Consider the following 20,731-nt stretch of genomic DNA (forward strand, 5'->3'; position numbering starts at 1 on the left):
GGAAGGAGGCACTCTGGACGCTGCGTTAGACAATGATTGGTTCTGATGAACACGACTCCCTCCCCGCACGCCAGTCGAAGCGCAGTGCTGCTCTGCGTGTGCGCCTGTGTAGTTACGTAATAAGGCAGACTTGGCCCCTCGTCCAGGCTTGGCTGCGTATAGCTGCTGAACTCTGAGCCGAGCATAAATTAAATGGAGGCTTGCATGGCTTTGGAGGTAACTTTCTTTTAAGGCAAAGGTTTAATTTGGTCTTTTTTCCATAGAGGCTACCGCAGCTTTTGAGAAGAGGCTTTTAATCATTTGACTTCCAATTCCAGATAGGGTTTCCTCTTCTCATTGCAATTAAAATTGGTTTTAAAGAACCACAACTCAGTCGCTAATCAAATGACAGGCGTGATGGCTTGTCCCACCAGACAAAGCTCAGTGGAAAGTTTGCCCCAAATCCCTCTTAGCTTCAGGGACTTCGAAATGTGAGGGTGTCGGCAACCGCAGGCAAGGATCAGGGCCCATGGTGCTGTGCCACTGTACAGATGAATAAGAAAGCAGCCACGTGGGGGGTTGGTTTCTTGGAATCGTGACCCCCTGGAAGCACATCTTGTCTCACCACCTGCCATACCTGACTGTAGCCGCCTGCAAAGCGGATCAAGGCTGCCGCGATCTCCCTGCTTGCACGTTTCTTAACTTCGCAGGGGTTATTTATCTGCTAACTAATGGAGGAGAGGCTTCATCTGATCTCTTCCCCGTTCACCTTAATTGGCGCTGGCATCTCGGAGCCCCAGGCTTTGCTGATGCTGGCTTGGGTGGGAGGTTTAGGGCTTACGTTTCCAATTCTTAAACATCCACATGAGATGACACTGCTTTTTTTCATCCTCCTCCTCAAATGTTGTGCTCAGTGGGATGCAGAATGTAACAGCCTGTGCCAGACAGACACTTAAATAAGCAATAAATTTGGAGTTGGTTCATGAGGATTAATTAGTGTTTGTGGAGTGCTTTGAATATGTGGTGTGCTAGACGAGGGTCTGAGTGATGTTTACCGTGAAACGTTAAAGTGTGAACTTGTTCAAGTTTCATAAAGACCCTTCCTTGGTCAATAAGTTCTTTTCAGACTTCATTGCAAGCTTGTTTCAAAGGAAAGCCACTGAAAATCCGTTTCACTTAAGTAGCCAGAGCCTGCATTCCGCTTCTCTGTTCCCACACAAGAGTTGGTGCCTACAAGAACATCACCCTGGGAGGTGAAGGAAAGTGCCCAGCTCTGTGTTGGGCTGAAGGCGGGATTCTAAATGGCAGACTCAGGTACATGGAGGCCTATAGATAGTGAAGGGTAGATGCACTGGGCCAGGAATTCAGGAGACTTTTCAATTCCTGGCTTATTCACATTTCCTATGTGATGAGGGGCAAGTCACTGAATCTACCCTGTGCTCCCTTCTCTCTGTAAAACAGGGTTACTGCTTCCCTACATCCCAGGCTAAAATCCATTAATAATTGGAGATGCAGAGATGCTTTGATAGGGGACATAAGTATCTGAGGTTTGAGATAAATACCTAGACAGACTTGGCAGCTAGGTGGGGGGAATCGATGACGTGGAGACGTACAGTATTTTTGAAAAGAGTCTGATCACATCTGCACAGAAATGGTCACTGATGTGGCGTCTTAAATAGTTTATTACAGGGGTGAAGTGGAAAGCTTCAGCTACAACATAAGGAGTTGGTAACACACACTCTGTAGCTTCCTGTACCTATAGTCATGCAAGGGAGCAGCCAGCAGAAAGAAACCTATTTAGCTTTGGCTTGAGTCGTCTTTTGAATGGGATGATCTCGGATACAGCCACATGCTCTTCCAGAGCAGGGTGTCAGTTGGGCTTTGTGCAATTAGAAAGATACGGCGGGCAGTGTCGGCATTAATTCTGCATTCTATGTTTGGAAAGTCTTGTGCCGTGCAGGCTACTATGAAATTACAAATCGTCTCCGTGGTCTTAAAGGTCTGATGTAAAGCCCCCGAAGCTTTAGAGAGTCAGCAAAATACAGGACCAGCCTCCTGAAGGCCTGGAAAAGGGTTACCTTGCTGTGGTGATGTGTTCTGTTGTGCTCTGACGATGCAGGGCTTTGATCTGGTGTCTCTGGTAGAGTTCAGCCCCTGTGATTGCATGTCTAGGCACAATGGGCTAGGAAGGTCGGCTAAATGCTTACGACATGCTCAGCGTTGTACCGTGCTGGTGCAAAGACCCTGCTGCCAGGCGTTTGCAATCTATGCACTAGACTCCAGTCTGCTGACTCCCCATCCACGGGGCCTCGCTGCCTTGTGGTGTGACGCTGTCACGACTGTCTGCGTTTGGCAAAGGGTTTGATCGCATCTCTGGGCAAAAAGAAAAAAAAATACTGAGGGGGTCGTCTCCTCCTCAGAACTGGTGAGGTGTTGAGTTGGAAACCCATTGCAATGAGCTGCAAAGGAGTGCCAACCTTGCTATAAAGCGTTCACAGCAGGGTCGTCTTCTCTCTGTGGAGCACGGTGCACGCTGAGGCCATTGTGTACATTTAAAAAAATAAATCTAGGGCGCCAAGGAGCAATCAGTAGGTGGTGATTTGGTTTGTTTCCTCTTCTGGCTTGGTCATATCTGGGGCAGTGCCCGGGGTAACGGGATCCTATGGAAAGCATTCCCTCTAGTGGAATTCTGGGACCGTCTACGATGCACAGGTGTGAAAGTGCCGAGCTCCTGACCGCCACCTCCCGATTCTTAATACCTGCCAGCTGCCTTACTGTGCTGTTACGGAGCCTGAACATGGGGAATAGCTCCTCAAATAAGACTGCGTGTCTCTGCGTCTCAGGAGCGACCTACGCCCTCTTGCCAGCCGGACGCTCCATGTTAAATCCTTGCAGCCCTTCTGCTTGGATTGTGGGGCTGGAAAGGGATGGCAAGGGGCAGAGCAGTCCCGACATGGCAGTGCGAGCGGTGTGCTGTATCAGAAGGCTGGCTGGGCTAGTTGTTGTTCCGTTCACTTCCTGACTCTGCCCAAAATTTCAGTGGGGTGATGGTTGTTGCTGTAGATGGCTGATTTATGGCACTGGACTGTGACATACGTTAGTCATCTCTGCTCCGCAGGGCTAAAACGAGTGCCCCTGGAATGCCACCACGGGAGGAGGCGAATGTAGGCTGTTTTTTAAATACAGCCTGAAAGTCCCTTGGATCTGTAAGATAAAATATGTGCACTGGTAGCCTGATTTAGACCTTGGAGCACCGAGGCTGGCAAGGCGAGGAAGCCGTATCAGGGAGACGACTGCATGCCTTGCAACAACAGAATTCAGATTCATTCGGAAGCGCTGCAGGATTTGTCGCCTGGCTTGACTCCAGCCCCATGCCAGATCTTTAGATTTTTTTGGCACCAGCTAAAAAATGGAAATGCTTCCATCCTCTCTGCTCCCCTTCTACCTCCGAGGAGAGGGTAGAAAGTGTGCATAATGTGTCATCCTCTCATGCAAAAAAAGTCTATGAATCAGGCTGTCTGAATTGCATACAGTGGATGACACAGGGAGAGAGTCAGATTGTCAGAGTTGTGACCCCAGAGCCATGTGAGGAGTGTGGTAGTTCATTGCACTGGTGGAAAGCTTTCAGCTGGCTAGTAACCTGTCATTTGAAGTGATGGAAGTATCTTATCTGAATGCATCAACTGTTTTTAGACTGTCCCTGTCCATTGCTAGAAAACTTTTTATTTTTGGGCCAGTTGGTTAATTATGAACTTGCAGGTTTGGATCCAGTTGATGGGAATAAAACTCCGGAAGGGACTAGACTGTCCTGTGCCAGTCTCTTGGAGATTCCTCTAGTCACTTCCATTCCCATTCAGCAGAGCCTGCTCTCAGACCTCCATTAGTTCGGGTTTCTGTTTGGAAATTGTCTCTTCTGAAAGCAGATGGTTTCCCTTTGTGCAAAAGATTCGTGTTTATGCCTGAGCTTGAGAGGGTCTGGATGTGTAAAGTGAGGGTTCTGTCTGGCAACACTATTTATTTTGCTCCTTCTTGCTTTCATTTGCTCATTTGAGCTGCACATTAAGTGTCTTTCATTCAGCAAATTGTCAGTTTAATATCTGTATAGATTAGCCATTCCAGAACAAAGGACTCCACAGTCATCCCGGTTGTCTTGAAGACCCTTTTTACCCTGTCTGCTTTCTGCCTGGTGTCATGTGGTGTCAGAAAGCGCTGTTGCTTTCTTATTTTAAAAGCATCTTAAAAAAGATAGAGCCATTTCTTTTGCTAGGAAACGTGAAGTGCCAATTGTTTGTCCTAGATTCTCTCGTCCTGGCCTTTTCAGGGGGCATCAGATTCACTGCTTGAACAAGAAGCAAGGGCCAGGTTCCCTGGTGCAGATGTTTGTAGTAGATTGAGTTGGCTTAACAAAAAGACACCTTAAATGATCACAGTCTGGATAGGATTGGCCGCCTCTATCTCCTGCTGGTCAGTTCAAAGGGAGTGGAGGGTGGGAGAAGGGCAGTCTGAGTCCCTGCCAGTGAGTAAGTGTTTGAAAACCCTGACAAACCAACCAGCAGGAACTATAGAACTAAACCCGCCGAGTCCTTGAGTGCCCGGTGCTTAGCACTCCGATGGCTGGGGAGTGGAGAGGCGGCAGTGACGTGTTGGGCCTGGGGCTGCGGGCTTTTTTAGGTGCTAACTTTCAACCCCTTTCCTCATCTTGCCCCATGTGTCACCACACCTTGGGAGTGGGCAGAAGTGCTGAATGAGGTGCACGCTGGGGTGTAGGGAGGGAGGGGTACGCAGGAAATAATAAAACCCTATCAAAGGCTCATTCATTATGGGAAAAATGGGGAGTGAAATTGCTGTTGCGTCTTCGTTCGCTTTCTCTCCCATCTGATTCATTTCCTTCATTTCCTGCTGCTCTTGCCTTATCTCATTCTTTTCAATTTATTCTTCCCTCCGATTCCCCCGCTTCGCTAGCTAAGAGGCGCTCTTCAGAGTCTGCTGGGTTTCTGCTCTGCCCCCCGTCACTGTCAAACACTGGACGAGTTCATTCGGTTCCTGATTTAAGCGCTGGGGCTTCATTACTAGGTGTGTGTATTGCTGCAGCACCTAGGGCCTCCAGTCCAGCGTCGGGCCCACGGTGCTGTGCACACAGCGCCGACCGAGAAGGCAGTCTGCAGCCCAAATTCCCCCTGAGCATCTTCGTAGTACCTGGGCCTTGTGTTATTTCTACGGGTTTGTGGCTTCAGCCAGCAAAAAGAGTTCCTTCCTTTGCATTTTACCTGATCACCACCACGGCCTGGGCATGTGAAGACGGTTCCTTGCGTGTGGTGGACGTGGATTTGTTGGGGTCTCTTAGCTGACTTTTTTGCCTTCACCTGGTGGGATCAAGCTGCCGAAGCAAAGCTCTTGGTTTTGTGCCCTTGTGGTCACTCCAGCTCCACGCCCGGGTGATCTGTGCCCTGCTGTGTATTGCACTGGATGGGGTGCAGCACAGTGCCGTTCTCCCCCCCGCTCAGAGCTGCCCGGTGGCATTGCCTGGCCTCGTCCCGGCTGTGCTAGAATGGCCGCACGTTAGGTGGCCGCTGTCTGTCTGAGTGGGAGGACAGGGCTTGGGAGACTAGTCTCCTGGCTGATTGGACACTAGCACTGTTGGCCAAAACGCCTCCATCCCATGGGGATGTAGGAGAAGGTGGCTGGCTGCATTGGCTACATGCCCAGCCTCCCCAGCCACGTCTCTGAAGAGGAGCAGGGTCCTGCCCTCAGGCTGGCAGCCGGAGATTATTGTCCCCTTAGGGTGTGATTGCTGCCCCCACTTCGCTCCGTGCCGCCTCTTGGGACCTGTGCTGCTTTGTGCCAGTCACAGATGGAGGCAGTCACGCCCAGCGCATCCCTGCAGGAGCTGCATGGGGCTGTCGTCTTGCAGGATGTTCCTCAGGGCCCTGTCTTCGTTTCAGTACCCCGAGGGGAGAGGGCTGTGCCATTGCCCTTCAGGTGTGGTGGCCAGCGCTGTTCACTGTGACTCAGACCCTGGTGTTAGTAGAGGAGCGCTTGGTTGAAGAGCCGGCTGTGGCCCAGCCCTGGGCAAGGTGGCAGTGATGCCAGCAGGAAGAAGGGAGCGCTTGGAGGAGGTAGCCAGGCTGTCGGCTGCCCCCGGCCGGGGCCCTCCGATTATCAGACTAATGCAGGTGTCGGACTGTTGCAAGACAGACCAGGCCAGTCAAACCTCAGCTGGTCTGACATGCAGGCGTTTCCTCGTGAGCAGGGCTTTCTACTAAGACCGCTTCACACCAGCGCTCCGTGCACTCAGCACGCGACCTGCCGCTACTGGCGCCAGCTCCATGTCCAGCTGAGTCCCCTGGGTTTGAAAGGCTGGGGAACTGGAGGCCCAGCTCGTTCTGTGCTTGGCCCTTGCTTGTGGAACTGTCTGTCTGCCAGATGCAAACCCTGCCTGTTGGCCGAAGCTGAGAAGAAGGTAGGGTGTGGTGGGGAAGTAGAGAACCTCAAAGCATCCTAAGATATTGAGCCTCATGACAATGGGAACAGGATCTGCTGCTGCTTCTGTTGGAGCTAAGGCTCAGTGGTTGGTGCTCCCTCGGTGAGCTGACTCTTCTCTCTTTTTGGCTTCCTAAATAATTCAGCCCTTCCACTTCATCGCGTCTGCTCCATGTCCCCTTCCGTTGTCTCTGGTGGTATTTGAGCACAGGTGTGAATGCCGATGGGACGGAGGTGTGTCTGCCTGGGCTCCGTGTTCCAGGGCAGTCTGATCAGCCTTCTCTAAGGGGGAACAAGAGCACTGCCTCCAACGATTTCTGTGCAGTGATTCCAAGTCTGTTGGTTCAAAGTTCGACTGCACTCCACGGTCAAAATTCTCAGCATGTCGGGTTTGGGAGGTCGTTGGCGGGAATGTCGATCCTTCAAGTCTTGGCTCCTAGCAGAGTAGTTTGTTTTCCCCCCCCAATACCACTGTGACTGTTTACAGACCTAAACGCCACAGGAAAAGGACAGCACTGCTTTTTTTTTTCCTATAGCTGCAAAATTGTAGAGCGAGAGCATGCACCACATGGCTTGCTACTCATAGTGGCTTTTCAGTCTTTAAACACTTCAGCTGCTGCTGAAATCCATACAGTTAAAAGCTAATGTTTGGTTTCTTTTTTTGCTCACAGTATCCTTGCTAGCAATGGCAAATGCTTTTTGAAATGGTCTGTCTGTGATTGAAGGTGTAATTGAGTAGAAGAGCAGTCTCTAAAGAGAACCCCCTTTACATGATGATCATGAAAATGGTGGTTTAATTCTTTGTGAGTTTTGCAGAATGGCATGCAGGGCTGTGCGCTAGAGATAACGGGCAGAACCCCTGCAAGGACATGAAGCTGCCTAAATTTGCTTTGGTTCTTATTGCTTCCTCTTTTTTTGCTACGGTGGAACTGTTCAAACCTTGGCAAGTCACCAGCAGATATTTGTAACCACGACAGTGCAGCGAACCAGTCAGTTTGTCAGAAAATCACTGTAGTGGGCACCGTGGGTGAATGAGATGCGTGAGAAAGGTGGGATCTGCTTGTGCAGCTGCCGCCTGCCAGACAAGGGAGCTGGGCTGGATTCCTGGTGGGAAAGTGCATATAAAATAGCAACTCGGAGCTGCTGCTATTGAGGATTTTTCTAGCTGCCTTGCCCGGTAACTCCGTTTGGTCTCGCAAGCTCAGCATGGCTGGTCTTTGGGAGACCTTCAGAGAAAGCTAGCGGGAAGTGATGGTGGTGCTTGGATAGCTGGCACTCTGCCTTCTGACTCAGTACTGAACAGACTCCCAGAGTCATGCTGGGGTACGCTCCTCTGCTGCGGGAATGGTCTCCTGGAGTTCCTGACATCAGTGCAAATCCCAGAGTTCTTCTCTTGAGAGTGGGTGCGTTGGGCACAAGGTCAGAACCAATTCTGGTGTGGGTGAATCTGCTGCTCTGAACCCTAGCAGCAGCTGTAAATTGGGCACTGTGTCCAAAAGGGCCTGGCGATGCTATGTGATACCTAAAGGTAGGAAGTGAACAGCTTCTGCGTTCCACCTCAGTGGTGGCTGCATTTCCACAGTATGCAACATCATTGTAGTTTGGGTGTTGTCCTGTGAGGCGCTTTGGTAGAGTGCTATAAATGCAAACGTGACCTTGGTTGATGTCCTGCCTCGCCCAGCCAGCAGCTCTGAATGGCTTTGCTGTGTGTTCCAGTGTTCAAAGGTCTCCTCAGACTACCAGGCCTTGCTGGTGGTTGGGGGACTGTCCATCAGTTGGGTGCTCGTTGCATCCAGGCCCCCTTCCTCAGATCTGTGGCCTTGCTGGGAGCAACCGCTCTGTCACAAGACCTGCTCTGCTGCTTCCTTCCTTTTACGGCCATGGGGCTGGAAGGAAGCTATGTTAGGTAGCAGTCCCCTGCCATTCTCCCACCCCAAGTTGAGATGGGAAGGCTGTGTTGTCATGTGACCGTACAGTTGTGGCTTCTGGCATGGTTTTCATTTTCTACCTAACCGTGTAGCCTTCGTTAGGGGGAGCTCTACGCGGCCACACGACCAGCTCTTGGAAACCCCGGCTGTGGCCTAATCCTGCTGGTAAGAGAGGAAGAACATAACATGAGAGAGGCTGCTCTGTCAGACCAGTGAGCCATCTAGCCCTGCATCCTGTCTTCTGACAGTGGCTAGTGCCAGAGCCTTCGGAGGGAATGAACAGAACAGGGCAGTTATTGAGTGATCCACCCCCTGCTGTCCAGTCCCAGCTTCTGGCAGTCAGGGGTGTAGGGACACCCAGAGCACGGGGTTATCCCTGACTGTCCTGCCTAATAGCCAGTGATGGACCTGTCCTCTGGGAACTTATCTAATTCTTTTTGAACCCAGTTATACTTTTGCCCTTCACAACATCCTCTGGCAAAGAGTTCCCCAGGTTGTCTGTGCGCTGTGTGAAGAAGTTCTTCCTTCTGTTTGTTTTAAACCTGCTGCCTGTGAATTTCATTGTGTGACCACTGGTTTGTGTGTTTATGTGAAGGGGTAAATTACACTTCCTTATTCACTTTCTCCAAGCCATTCACGATCTAATAGACATCTATCCTATCCCCTGTCCATTGTCTTTTTTCCAAGCCGTACATTCTCAATTTTTTTTGCTCTCCTCGTGGAATTTCTTCCAGACAGCTGATCATTTTTGTTGTACATTCTCTGTACTTTTTCCAATTCTAATAGATCTTTTTTTGAGATGGGTTGTCCAGAACAGCCTGCAGTTTTTGCAGTGTGGGCATACCATGGATTTGCATAGCGATGATATATTTTCTGTCTTATCTATCCCTTTCCTGATGGTTCCCAACATTCGGTTAGCTTTTTTTGACTGCCGTTGCTCATTGAGTGGATGTTTTCAGAGAACTAGCCATGACGACGCCAAGATCTTTCTGGAGCGGTAACAGGTAATTTAGACCCCATCACTCTGTATGTACAGTTGGGATTATATTTTCCAATATGCATTTGTTTGCATTTATCAACATTGAATTTCATCTGCCATTTTCTTGCCCAGTCACCCAGTTTGGTGAGATCCCTTTGTAACTCTTTCAGTCAGCTTTGCACTTAACTATCTTGAGTAGTTTTGTATCTGCAAACTTTGCCACCTGACTCTTTACCCCTTTTTCCAGATCATTTATGAATATGTTGCACAGCGCTGCTCCCAGTACAGATCCCTGGGGGACACCACTATTTACCTCTCTCCACTGTGAAAACTGGCCATTTATTCCTACCCTTTGTTTAATTTCTTTTAACCAGTTTCTGATCCAGGAGAGGACCTTCCCTCTTACCTCATGACTGCTTACTTTGCTCAAGAGGCTTTGGTGAGGGACCTTGTCAAAGGTTTTCTGAAAGTCCAAGTACATTATGTCCTCTGGATCAAGTATGTAGACCCCCTCAAAGAATTCTAGTAGATTGGTAAGGCATGATTTCTCTTGACGAAATCTGTGTTGGCTCTACTCCCAATAAATCATGTCTATCGACATGTCTAATTCTGTTCTTTACTAGGGCTTCAACCAGCTTGTCTGGGCCTGAAGTTAGCAGGGGCCTGGCTCTCCTCTAGAACAGCTTCAAACTCCTGATGGGGCTGCCGGCCTTTGGACACAGTTAGAAACCCATCAAAAGCGTTGGCAGCCACATGCCCGTGGTCTGTTGGCCAAGTGACGGTGTGCGTCAGAACACCGAGCAAAGAGCCGTGTGGGCCATGAGCTTGCCCCCGTGTAAATGTTCTCTACCGTGCACCTCGAGGTGTTTCCATGCAGCTCGCTGTCTGGGCAGCGTGTGGAAGAAGTTGCAAGTCGTTAAGAGACTGGAAGCCAGCCAGCCGGAGGGAGCCTTGTTCCTACAATATGGTGCCTTCAGCTCTGGGGGAAGCACTTGGCAATTGGTGGCCAGAGAAGGCTGCAGCTTGTTTTTGCTCCGAGCTACTGGCATTGGGAGGTTTCGATAGCAGCGCTCAGTTACGTCAGGACTCCTGCATGATCGCGTAACCCCAGCTGGGGCTGCAAGGGCAGCACTACATCTCCCTGGCATGGAAAGAGAGCAGCAGCTTGCTTCCCTGGAAGGGGGGTTGGACTGAGAGTCGCTTGGGAGCCAGGGGCATGCGGGCGACAACTCATTGTAACAGACCTGTCACAGCAGGGTGAGTGACGTGCGTCTCCTCACCTAGGGAACCTGCACTTCAGGGCAGAAAAACAGAACAATTAAATCTGGGTCACTGTAGATCAGTTCTTGGCTGCTGGGGGTTATGAAATGTCCCTGTTTGTAAACATCATTGTGGTTTTTACTGAAGACCTTCATGTAAAACCGAGTCCCGGTCCGCCTCTGCAAGTAGCTTCGTAAACAAAAAGTACGTGAGCTTGATGCGCCTTGGCATGGACATCTGTCCCTCAGCCAGTGCCCCTCAGCACCTCCTGCCCCTCGGTGCAGGCATCTCTTGGTGGAGGGCGGGAGTAGTGTCCAGGAGAACAGAGGTTCCTGGGGCAGCCGCAGTGTGCAGAGGAAGGACGCCTGCGATTTGCACCAGCCTCGTACTCACCATTAGGGATAGCAAATCACAACTGGTCAAGGGGGAGTGGGATCTTCTGGAGTTATCCCATTACCAGGCTGCTTCCAGCGCTGGAACCCCATCAGACTTCTTGAATTTTGGACTCACTCCCCACCCCAGCTGAGGGCCAGACATGACTGAGGTTCTGGCACTTGGTTTCTGCTCTGAGTAATGGTTCATATGAGGACCAGGAGGTGCACCTGGCCTGTCTAGTGTTGGAGTTCCCATTTGGACCCTGCTGTTGGAGGCCCAGATGCAGATACCCCCACCTAGCCAGGGCCTGTTAGAATTATAGAAGATTAGGATTGGAAGGGATCTCCGAAGTTATCTAATCCAACTCCCTGCTCAAAGCAGGACCAACCCCAACTAAATCATCCCAGCCAGGCCTTTATCAAGCCGGGCCTTAAAAACCTCTGAGGATGGAGATTCCACCACCTCCCTAGGTAACCCATTCCAGTGCTTCACCACCCTCCTAGGGAAAAAGTTTGTCCTAATACCCAGCCTAGACCTCCCCCACTGCAACTTGAGACCATTGCCCCTTGTTCTGTCACCTGCCACCACTGAGAACAGCCTAGCTCCATCCTTCCTGCAACCTGCCTTCAGGTAGTTAAAGCCCAATATCAAATCCCCCCTCATTCTTCTCTTCTGCAGACTAAACAAACCCAGTTCCCTCAGCCTTTCCTCATAAGTCTTGTGCTCCAGCCCCCTAATAACTTTTGTTGTCCTCCGCTGGACTCTGTCCAACTTGTCCACATCCTTTCTGTAGTCGGGGGCTCAAAACTAGACACAATACTACAACTGTGGCCTCACCAATGCCGAATAAAGGGGAATAATCACTTCCCGCGATCTGCTGGCAGTGCTCCTACTAATGTAGCCCAATATGCTATTAGCCTTCTTGGCAACCAGGGCACACTGCTGACTCATATCCAGCTTCTTGTCCACTGTAAACCCCAGGTCCTTTTCTGCAGAACTGCTGCCTAGCCCGTCGGTCTCCAGTCTGTAGCTGTGTATGGGATTCTTCCGTCCTAAGTGCAGGACTTTGCACTTGTCCTTGCTGAACCTCATCAGATTTCTTTTGGCCCAATCCTCCAATTTGTCTAGGTCACTCTGTATCCTGTCCCTACCTTGCAGGGTATCTACCACTCCCCCCAGCTTAGTGTCATCTGCAAACTTGCTGAGGGTGCAATCTACCCCATCCTCCAGATCATTAATGAAGATGTTGAACAAAACTGGCCCCAGCATCAACTCCTGGGGCACTCCGCTTGTGACCGGTTGCCAGCTAGACATGGAGCCATTGATCACTACTCGTTGAGCCCTATGCTCTAGCCAGTTCTTGATTCATTTTATAGTTCATTCATCCAACCCATACTTCTTTAACTTGCTGATAAGAATACTGTGAGAGACCATATCAAAAGCTTTGCTAAAGTCCAGGTATATCATGTCCACCGCTTTCCCTACATCCCCAGAGCCAGTCACCTCTTCATAGAAGGCAATCAGGTTGGTCAGGCATGACTTTCCCTTGGTGAATTCATGTTGACTGTTCCTGATCACCTTCCTCTCCCCCAAGTGCCTCAGAATGGATTCCTTGAGGACCTGTTGGACTAGCTCATCTCTTGGTAGTGGTGGTTTTATAAGCAGAACAGGATCTTATTTAGGGGGACAAAGCAGAATGCCATGTTTATTGTGAATGCAAAAATTTCAAAAAGCAGTTGTGTGCATGCACACAGATCTACAAAGATGGAGTATCATTACCAGCCTTAGTTGCTTGTTAGTCCACTGGCCAGGTGGCTAAGGCATGAAGGAGGGAGCAGGGGTCTGCCGGTGCGCACATGCTCCTGGAGGATGATTGTAGAACCAAACCTGAATTCTTTATTTTGTGTTTTTTGTTATAGGTAGGGGTTCAGTTTTATGCCATTTTATGGGTTTTGCTTTATGTTGCATTTGCATTTTGGTGTGATTATTAATTTATATTTTGCAAGTATGACTGTTTGTTATAGTTTTTTTGTTTTTGTTTTTTGAGGTGGATCCCAAGGTCATCAGGGTGGGCAATCTTTGGCCATCTCGTAGAAGTTATCTTTACTCCCTTAAACATCCGAGGCCTGCGCCTTTCTCCATCACTCCCTGGTGTGTGTGTGTGTGTGTGTGTGTGTGTGTGTGTGTGTCTCTCTCTCTCTCTCTCTCATACACATCACTCATTCATCTATTTACACACTGATTTCTTAACATTTACTTAACTTGTAACTGGAAGAGGCAAGTATCCTTCAGAAACAACAACACTTCTTTTATTTAAAATAGTCTCTGCTATTACAAAACACCATCATTTAACACTGAATCTGTTTTAGAACTTTTGCTGATGTTACTTTAAACAGTAATTTTAAAACATGTGTACTTCAATGATAGCAACCGTTTTACAGGATGATCTTTAGTAACTTTGTGAACAGGATAATCAATGGCTAGATGTTAGTTTCGGACAACGTATTAATAGTGAGCAGATCACCCTACAGACCCAAAATGTGAAGCCGCACAGACTGCTGTGGTGGTTTGTCAGGTACCAGAAGAATAAGGGTATTTCACATAGAATCAATATAACAGAATCAAGCTCTGGGCCTACGGTGCTCTGGGGTGTGGTGATACAGCACTCCATCTAGACGTGCTGCAGTGTGCCTGCTCCATGCCCTGGGCCTGTGTACCGTCTGTAGCAATAAAACACACTATGGTAAATGGGACCAGTTCTCTCCGACTGAAACCCTTCTAGATTTCCCCTTGTCTGCTCCCGACCCCCAGGAAACCGAGGCTCTACCTACGTCATGCCAGCCACTCATCCTCCTTCCCTCCCTCCCACACCTTCCCCAAAGCTCTTGTGCTGAGACCTTAAGAGAAACCAATTTAGGCTCTGGGGACCAGTGTGGGAGGTGACTGGGCCAAGGTTATGCAGAGCGTCAGTGGTGGAGGCAGGAATAAAACCCAACTGCTCCGATTCCCAGTTGCCTGCGCTAGTGGCTAGAGATTGTTCCCAGCCTGTATTGGGTATTGGTCCTGCCATTCGTTCTTAGAAAGGCTGTATTAAACTCACTTCTGTGGCACCTCTTACCTTTATAATAGGGACCAGTGCCTCCCGGGGTTCCAGAGCTTACCCACCATGAGTGCAGCGCTGGGCGCTGCGACCCAGACACGAGTGAGCGTGGCAGACAGCAGCAGCAGTGGGGGGTGCAGGATGATTGCACACTTTGCAGGGGGGCATGTGTGCAACTGGATCTGCCGAATAACTCTTCATTTCCTTGATGTGTGTTTCAGCCTCCACCTCTTTGCACTCAGAGTCCAGCCTCTTTCTTTCCATGGCCTTGGACTTTCCTCAGCAGGTGCTGAGCAGTTTTTGAGCTAGCCATTGAGAGACTCGGCTCTTGACAGTTTGCTCCTTGGGTTACATCTTCTGTGGGGTGAGACGTTCTGTGGTGTTTAATGTCCATTACTCAGGCTGCAGCAGAAAAGCCTTGTTAATGAGCCGGCAGCCAGCAGGCGAAGAGTGTGCCGTAGGTTGCAGCGTTAGGGAGGTCGGAGGCCTGCGTCCGGGTTGTCCTGCCGAGGGTGGAATAGATGGCGTAATAGGCCTTTTCCATCCGGTTGGAGGTTTGCTGTACCTCCTGCGTGCAATCGGAGCCGTTGCTAAGGGCGGGCTGGGAGCAGTGCGTGGGCTCAGCTCTCCCCGTTCGTTTCCGTTGTTTTACACGAGTCTCGGATGGAAGCTAGCTGCAGTTCTGAGTGTAACAGGAAGCCTGCAGCAGGGATCGAGTCCTGAGAAGACTGAACCGAAGGAGCTACGATGGCGGTGGTAGAGAGCTGCGTTGGTTTACCCATTAACGTTTCCAGGTGGTTCTGGTACTTGTGGGTAGTATTGGACCCTCCCGTGCATAGCACCGGTCCTGAGCCCCAATACCCTTCTCCCTGCAGGGGTCCCTGGGTGAGATTCTCTAGCCTGTCCTTGGTAGATCAGGACAGCTGTATTTATTTATTTATATCACCAGAGCACCTCGGAGCCCCAGTCATGAACTGGACCCCTTTGTGCTAGCTGCTGGACACAGACGGCCTCTGCCACAAAGCGCTCCCAGTCTGCCTAGTCATGTGGCAATGGCTGTCTGCAGACCGGCGTGGATGGAAACGGGGAGACAGCAATGGTCAGCTTGGAGACAGTGGTCTCAGCAGCCTGGCAGCTTGTCTGGCCCCATCCCTGCAGTATCGGAGCGCTTCACACGCTGTCTGGTATTTGTCCCCAAACACCCCTGCCCGGAGGGCTGTGCTCCTGTCCCACTTTCCACAGGGCAACTGTGAGTCTTGCCTGGGGGGTCCTGGGAGCTCTGTGGTGGAGCAGAGACGTGACCCTTCTGCCTTATCCACTGCATCCCTCTTCCTCTCAGACTAGATGATCAGAACGGTCCCTTCTGGCCTTAAAAATGTGAGTGGTGTGGGCTGTTCCAGTGCCGGCTTCCCCACCGGCAGGCCCTCGCCCAGCACTTCCCAGACTGGGTCGTGACCCCAGCAGATGGGTTCACAGCCATCCTGAGCGTGCAGAGGATGCCATTTTACAATAGGGCCTCCTCCTCTGCCTGGCGTGACCGCACACACACCGCATGCCCGAGGTCACGTCGCCCGGGGGAAGCGATTTTGCTCTACAGAAGGGCGCCCTCCCCGCAGCCTGACCTCGCACGCACCGTTGGTGAGAGAGCTTCTGCAGCCCAGGGGACGCTGCTTCGTAAAGCAAAATGGCAGCCCCCTTGCTGCGTGAGCCTGCACGTACGCGTGAGAGCTCACACTGCAGGGAGGATGCCATTTTTAAATGGCAACTTCCATGCTGTCTGGGGTGGTGGGGAAACGAGACATCTGAACGTGGGCTCATGCAGGGAAAACGTTTGGGAACTGCTGCTTTAACTTGTGGGTCAAGGGGGTGACACCTCTAGAACTGAGGGGAGTCCACTGTCCTTGGCCCCGCTTCTGGGCCTGTCCACAAGGGGTCCAGCTGGTGGGGTTCTGTCATGTGCAGATTTGCCCACTAGGAACTGAGACAAGTTTGCTAGGTCTCAGCTCGTGGGAGTCGCTCTCAAAACAGATTTAAAGTCCTCTGTCGTTCACTTCCTGGACTTTCCAGGTCCAGTTGTAAAGAGGCATTAATAGTGCTTCCCCCCTTGCAGTGCTTCCTAGTCTGGTAGATGTGTTTGCCTTCAGATTTCTAGCTTCCCCCTTACTAAAACTCCCTGCTGCCCCTCCTGCTCTGACTGTGTGGCAGCTGCTGGCATCGCTCAGCCGCTGTTTCTGCTGGAAACTTTTCCCCTCTTGCTCTTTGAAGAGTCTTTATTGGCACAAGATGCCTTAAGATGCTGGTAGACAGCGGTAACTGGTTTGTGGCGAGATGCCCTGTGAGTCCTTTTCGTTGGTGTCGCATCCCACAAGTGCTATTAATCACCAGCTGATAACGAGCTCGCCTGATGAGCAACTTTTCCACCAAAGCCTGCGTGAGCAGAGGACATGCACTGGGCTTGCCTGGTTCTCTTAATTAAGGAGCCTCTTTTAGTGTTTTGGCAGGGAGGGGGAAACCGCATGGGTGGGACTGAAGGTGCTGTGTGCAAAGGCTACTTAAATCTAGGCCTTCGATTCCTTCCCCGTCCCCTCTGGGAAGTGCCCTGGGTGCTGCGCAGTCTGGAGCTGCGATGCTTTGGACACGAAATGTGCCTGGCGATAGAGCCTGGCTGCAGTGAGCTCCCGCCTTATGAATGAGCATGAACATTCATCCTAGGCAATGGATCCCTGCACGAAAAGCCACCCCCAGCCCTTTCATCACTGAGCTGCTGTTGAGTTCTGCTGAGAAACCAGCTGAACCGGCCATTCCAGGGAGCGCATGCCCCAACAGGCCAGGAGCTGTGGGGCTGCTAGTGCTGGAATCCGAGTCTGATGCTGGAAGAGGCCTACGGGTGACCCCTGCCAGGCCTGATCAGGAACGATGGGCCTCTGGCAGGCTGGGGGCCTCCGCTGGTGCCACCAGGCATTGCCCTTCATTCCCATTCCAGCCTCTCGTTCTGGGCAATCCTACACTGGCGGGAGGAGTGAAGGGAAGATACGGGTCCCTCCAGTCTGATTCTTGGGGCTTGTCTACATGATAAAATTGCCCTGTGCAGAGACACTGTGTCCTGAAATACCATCAATTTATTCCATCATTACTCCACTTTGGAAGTGCAGTCATTATTTCAGAATAAAGTGTCTTATTCCAGAATCATGTGTCCACATGAGGAGTTTCTTCTGGAGTGGCGCTTGCTCAGTAGCTATTTGGTCAAATTCACTGAACAGTCAAGCCCTTGTGATCAGAGAGAAGCCCTGAAGGATTAAATACACGAACGCCCCAGGGGACAGCCTCTTCTCCTGTTTTCCGTGCTGCTCTGGTCACTTCTGCTGTTCACGGCCTCTGGTGCAGTGCATAGACTGGCCGGCTGCGCCTTCACTTTTCGCTGCTGCCAAGTTTATTTGGGTGTCTGTTTTCTGCTTCGTTGCAGGACAAGAACAGGAAGCTGCGCCCCCTCTACGACATTCCATACATGTTTGAGGCCCGGGAGTTCCTGCGGAAGAAGCTGATCGGGAAGAAGGTAAGAGACAGGATCCAGATTTAGAAACTGCTTGTTGGAGCAACCTACAGACCAGCAGGCTAGAGCTGCCGCCATCTTGGCTCTGCTGGACTGAGCAGACTCAGACCAAGGAAAACCCAGGGGCTTCTCGAAGAGGTGCTGAAAATGTCTGGTGGCACGCTCCATGCCCTTGGGACAACGTTGATGCCTCAGGAGGTGCTGCCCCTGGGAATGGGAGGTGAACGCAGCCCTTGGCTGGGGATAGATTTCATAGCCGCTTTATCCCTTGTCCTGAGTGAGCCCAGGAGAAGTTTAGGGAGCGGAACAGAACTGACTGGTGCTAATGCTGTTGCTGCTTTTCCACTCCAGACAGGGCTGCATGTGCTGGGAGGGGTGAAGAATCCCCCCACACACAAGCTCTCGGGGGTAAAAGGTGCTGGAGAGAAATACAGGAGGGTTACCCTTCGTTTTAGGGAACGGAAAGAGGGCTTCTAGCCAAAGAAAAGGACCCAGTGCTAAAGAGAAGCAAGCACACCATGGGCACTAAAACATGCAGGCGAAGAGCAAGCCTCTGGTTCGTGGATAGCTGGCTGCATGCTAGAGAGTACGTTCCTCTCTGTCCTTGGGGTTTTGCTCTTAGCTATCTGCTGCAATGAACATTGAGAGCTCTGGGCTCGGAACCCAGGGCATGTCCTTTCTGTGTCACTGGTGAATGCGTGGATCTATCAGGAGGGCGACATGCCAGCGATTGAATGTGGCGGGGAAGGTAGAAGCTGTCCTTACTCGGTATGACAAGACGCATGCAGTGACTATGTTGCATGATTCAGCATTCAGCCCTGGGATATTGGCTTCTATTTTCAGCCCTGCCATTGACCTGCTGTCCGACCTTCGGCAAGTCGCTTCTCTGTGCTTCTGTTTTTCCTCCCCTTTCTGCGTTGCCTGTTTAGATTGTAGCCTGCAGGGCAGGGAATGTTTCTTACTGTGTGTGTACAGCGCCTAGCACGGTAGGGGCCTGATCTCATGCGGGGCCTCTAGGAGCCCCCACGGTGTGAAAACTTAATACCACCACCTTAACTCTGTCTCTGTGTCCTGTTATGATCCAGTCCCCAGTTACGTTATTGCATACTGTTTCTACAATAATACAGTGTAACTTCATTATTTTTTTCCTCCCTTCTAGTTCCTTGTTTTCCTGGCATATTTTTCTGAGCTGGTTTAGAGCAATTCTGGGGAATGAAGAGCATAATATGCACTTTACTACCGATGCACGTGCTTCGGATGCAATTTTCAAATGCACATAAAATGGTCAAATAAATCAATTTCCTCCGTAGCAAGTCAGCTCATTGCTGCTCATTGAGGACTATTTCCATGCCTAATTGCATCTTTCCATTTCACATACTTGTTTATATATTAAAAAGCTATGCAGGGTTTTTTTTAACTGGGGAGAAGTCTGTCATTTTTCTCACTCAGGAAATGGCTGCAGCGATTTTGTTTAGACCTAAGACCCCAGATCTCCTGGGACAGAGACCCAACATGGCAAATATCAGCCTAACAGAAGGAGCTTTCATTTGGAAAGGGTGGCAGTGAGGTGTTAAAGGGAATTGTTTAGCGAGGTGGCCTCATTCCAGCTATGATAAAGGTGCTTACTGTGCTTGGTGCTGTACAGAGCAAAGGAAGATAGTTTGTCAGGCAGGCTCTTTGGGCAGGTGTGTAGACACTGCTTCCCCTTGATGCAGCACAGGGGTTTTCACTGGCAGCAGAACAGCTCCAATTACCTCTGCGCAAGGGACCTTGGGGGGCGTCGCTGGGAGAAGTTGCCCCTTGCAAGGCATGGCTCCAGCTGAAGTGCTGAAGCACTTCGCAAAGTGATGATGAAAGCCAGCAAAACCCTTTGAATCTCTTTCTCCAAGCCCAGCTAATCAGGCTCCAAAGCTTTTTAACAATATGTCAATAACACTCGGGTGTGAGCCCTGAGGCTCTGCCTCTCGAAAGCCTGCTTTAAAATCTAATCACCAGACGATATCTCTCGGAGGGCCGAGGCCTCTCCTGCTGCTGCGGTATCTGTTTCAGTGTCATCTTGTTACACCCAGGACAGCGTGTGCGGGAGACCCTGGCCTGGCTGCTGTCTCCACAGAGCTCGTTAGCAACCAATGTGCTTATGTTTAATTTAGGCAAATGTGGGTTCTTCGGAGAAGTGCTTACGTGGAATTGTGGCACTTAGGCGGCCCGTGATCTACTGAAGTTGTCTTAATTATGTGCTTACAAGCACCTCCATCCCTCACGGAACCTGGGCTTTGTTTTGGAGGCAGGTCTGACAATGTGTTGGTCCCTGGGTATGAGGTTAAGGGCTGCCGCTCTGAAAGGTGAGGCCGGAAGAATGGCTGTGATTGCAGGATGAACTCTTCGAAAGGCTGTGCTGCCTCTGATTTGACTTTAGATGATGCCAGCCAAAACAATCCTCCTCTTGCCCCCAGGGTAGCGTTGGAGGGAGAGCTGTTCTTGCAGTTTTCATGGATCACGTAATGCAGCTGGCCTGCAAGGTGAGGTGGGGGGGGGAAGGTGTCCCCCCGGGACCAGCTTTGGCTGGAGTTGCTCTTGAATTAGTCATGCTGGTGTTCGGCTTACTGCCGGTATCTTGGGTAGGTCAGGCAGAGCTGTCGGAGCCCCTGCGTTCGGCTCTGTACAGGTGGGTGCCCTTTCTGCACAGCCTCAGCTGATGAGGGGAAGCCAGGAAGGGTTATCTGTGGGTTCCCCCTGCACCGCGTGGCTGCCGAGCAGAAGGGCTGGTGTGTAAGGGCTAGTGTGTAAGGGCAAGCCCTGTGTGCGCCCGCCCGTGGGAGTCTCCCTGGGAGTGGCCCCCTCTGCGGGGGCAGAGGAAGGGCTGGTGTGAATGTTACGCACTCCTCCTGCAGTGAGCTGATAGGGTAGGTGCCACCAGGGCCCTTAGAGAAGATGATTAAGGGGAATCCTTTACTGTTAACCTGCAAGCTTTCTGCGGGAGCGAGCTCCTGAATTTGGCTGTTCCAACCTTTGCTGCTGGTGGAACTTCTCTGTCCCTGTCCGGCTGCCTTTCAGAGAGAGGCTGAAACTCTTCTGATATT

General features: G+C 50.9%; 1 protein-coding gene across 2 annotated transcripts in view; it reads left to right on the forward strand.

The window, feature by feature from the left end:
* The window catches only part of SND1 (staphylococcal nuclease and tudor domain containing 1), a 412,723-nt gene that overhangs the window by 131,335 nt on the left and 260,657 nt on the right, over positions 1 to 20,731 (forward strand). For both annotated transcript variants that reach the window (XM_067531417.1, XM_067531418.1), the window contains exon 11: positions 17,565 to 17,654. In XM_067531417.1, the coding sequence (XP_067387518.1) occupies positions 17,565 to 17,654 (90 nt within the window). The remainder of the gene's footprint in view (positions 1 to 17,564; positions 17,655 to 20,731) is intronic.

Source organism: Emydura macquarii, unplaced genomic scaffold (genome assembly GCF_026122565.2).
Source record: "Emydura macquarii macquarii isolate MOO-44397 ecotype Brisbane River unplaced genomic scaffold, CSIRO-AGI_Emac_v2 contig_3219, whole genome shotgun sequence".
Lineage (NCBI taxonomy): Eukaryota > Metazoa > Chordata > Testudines > Chelidae > Emydura > Emydura macquarii.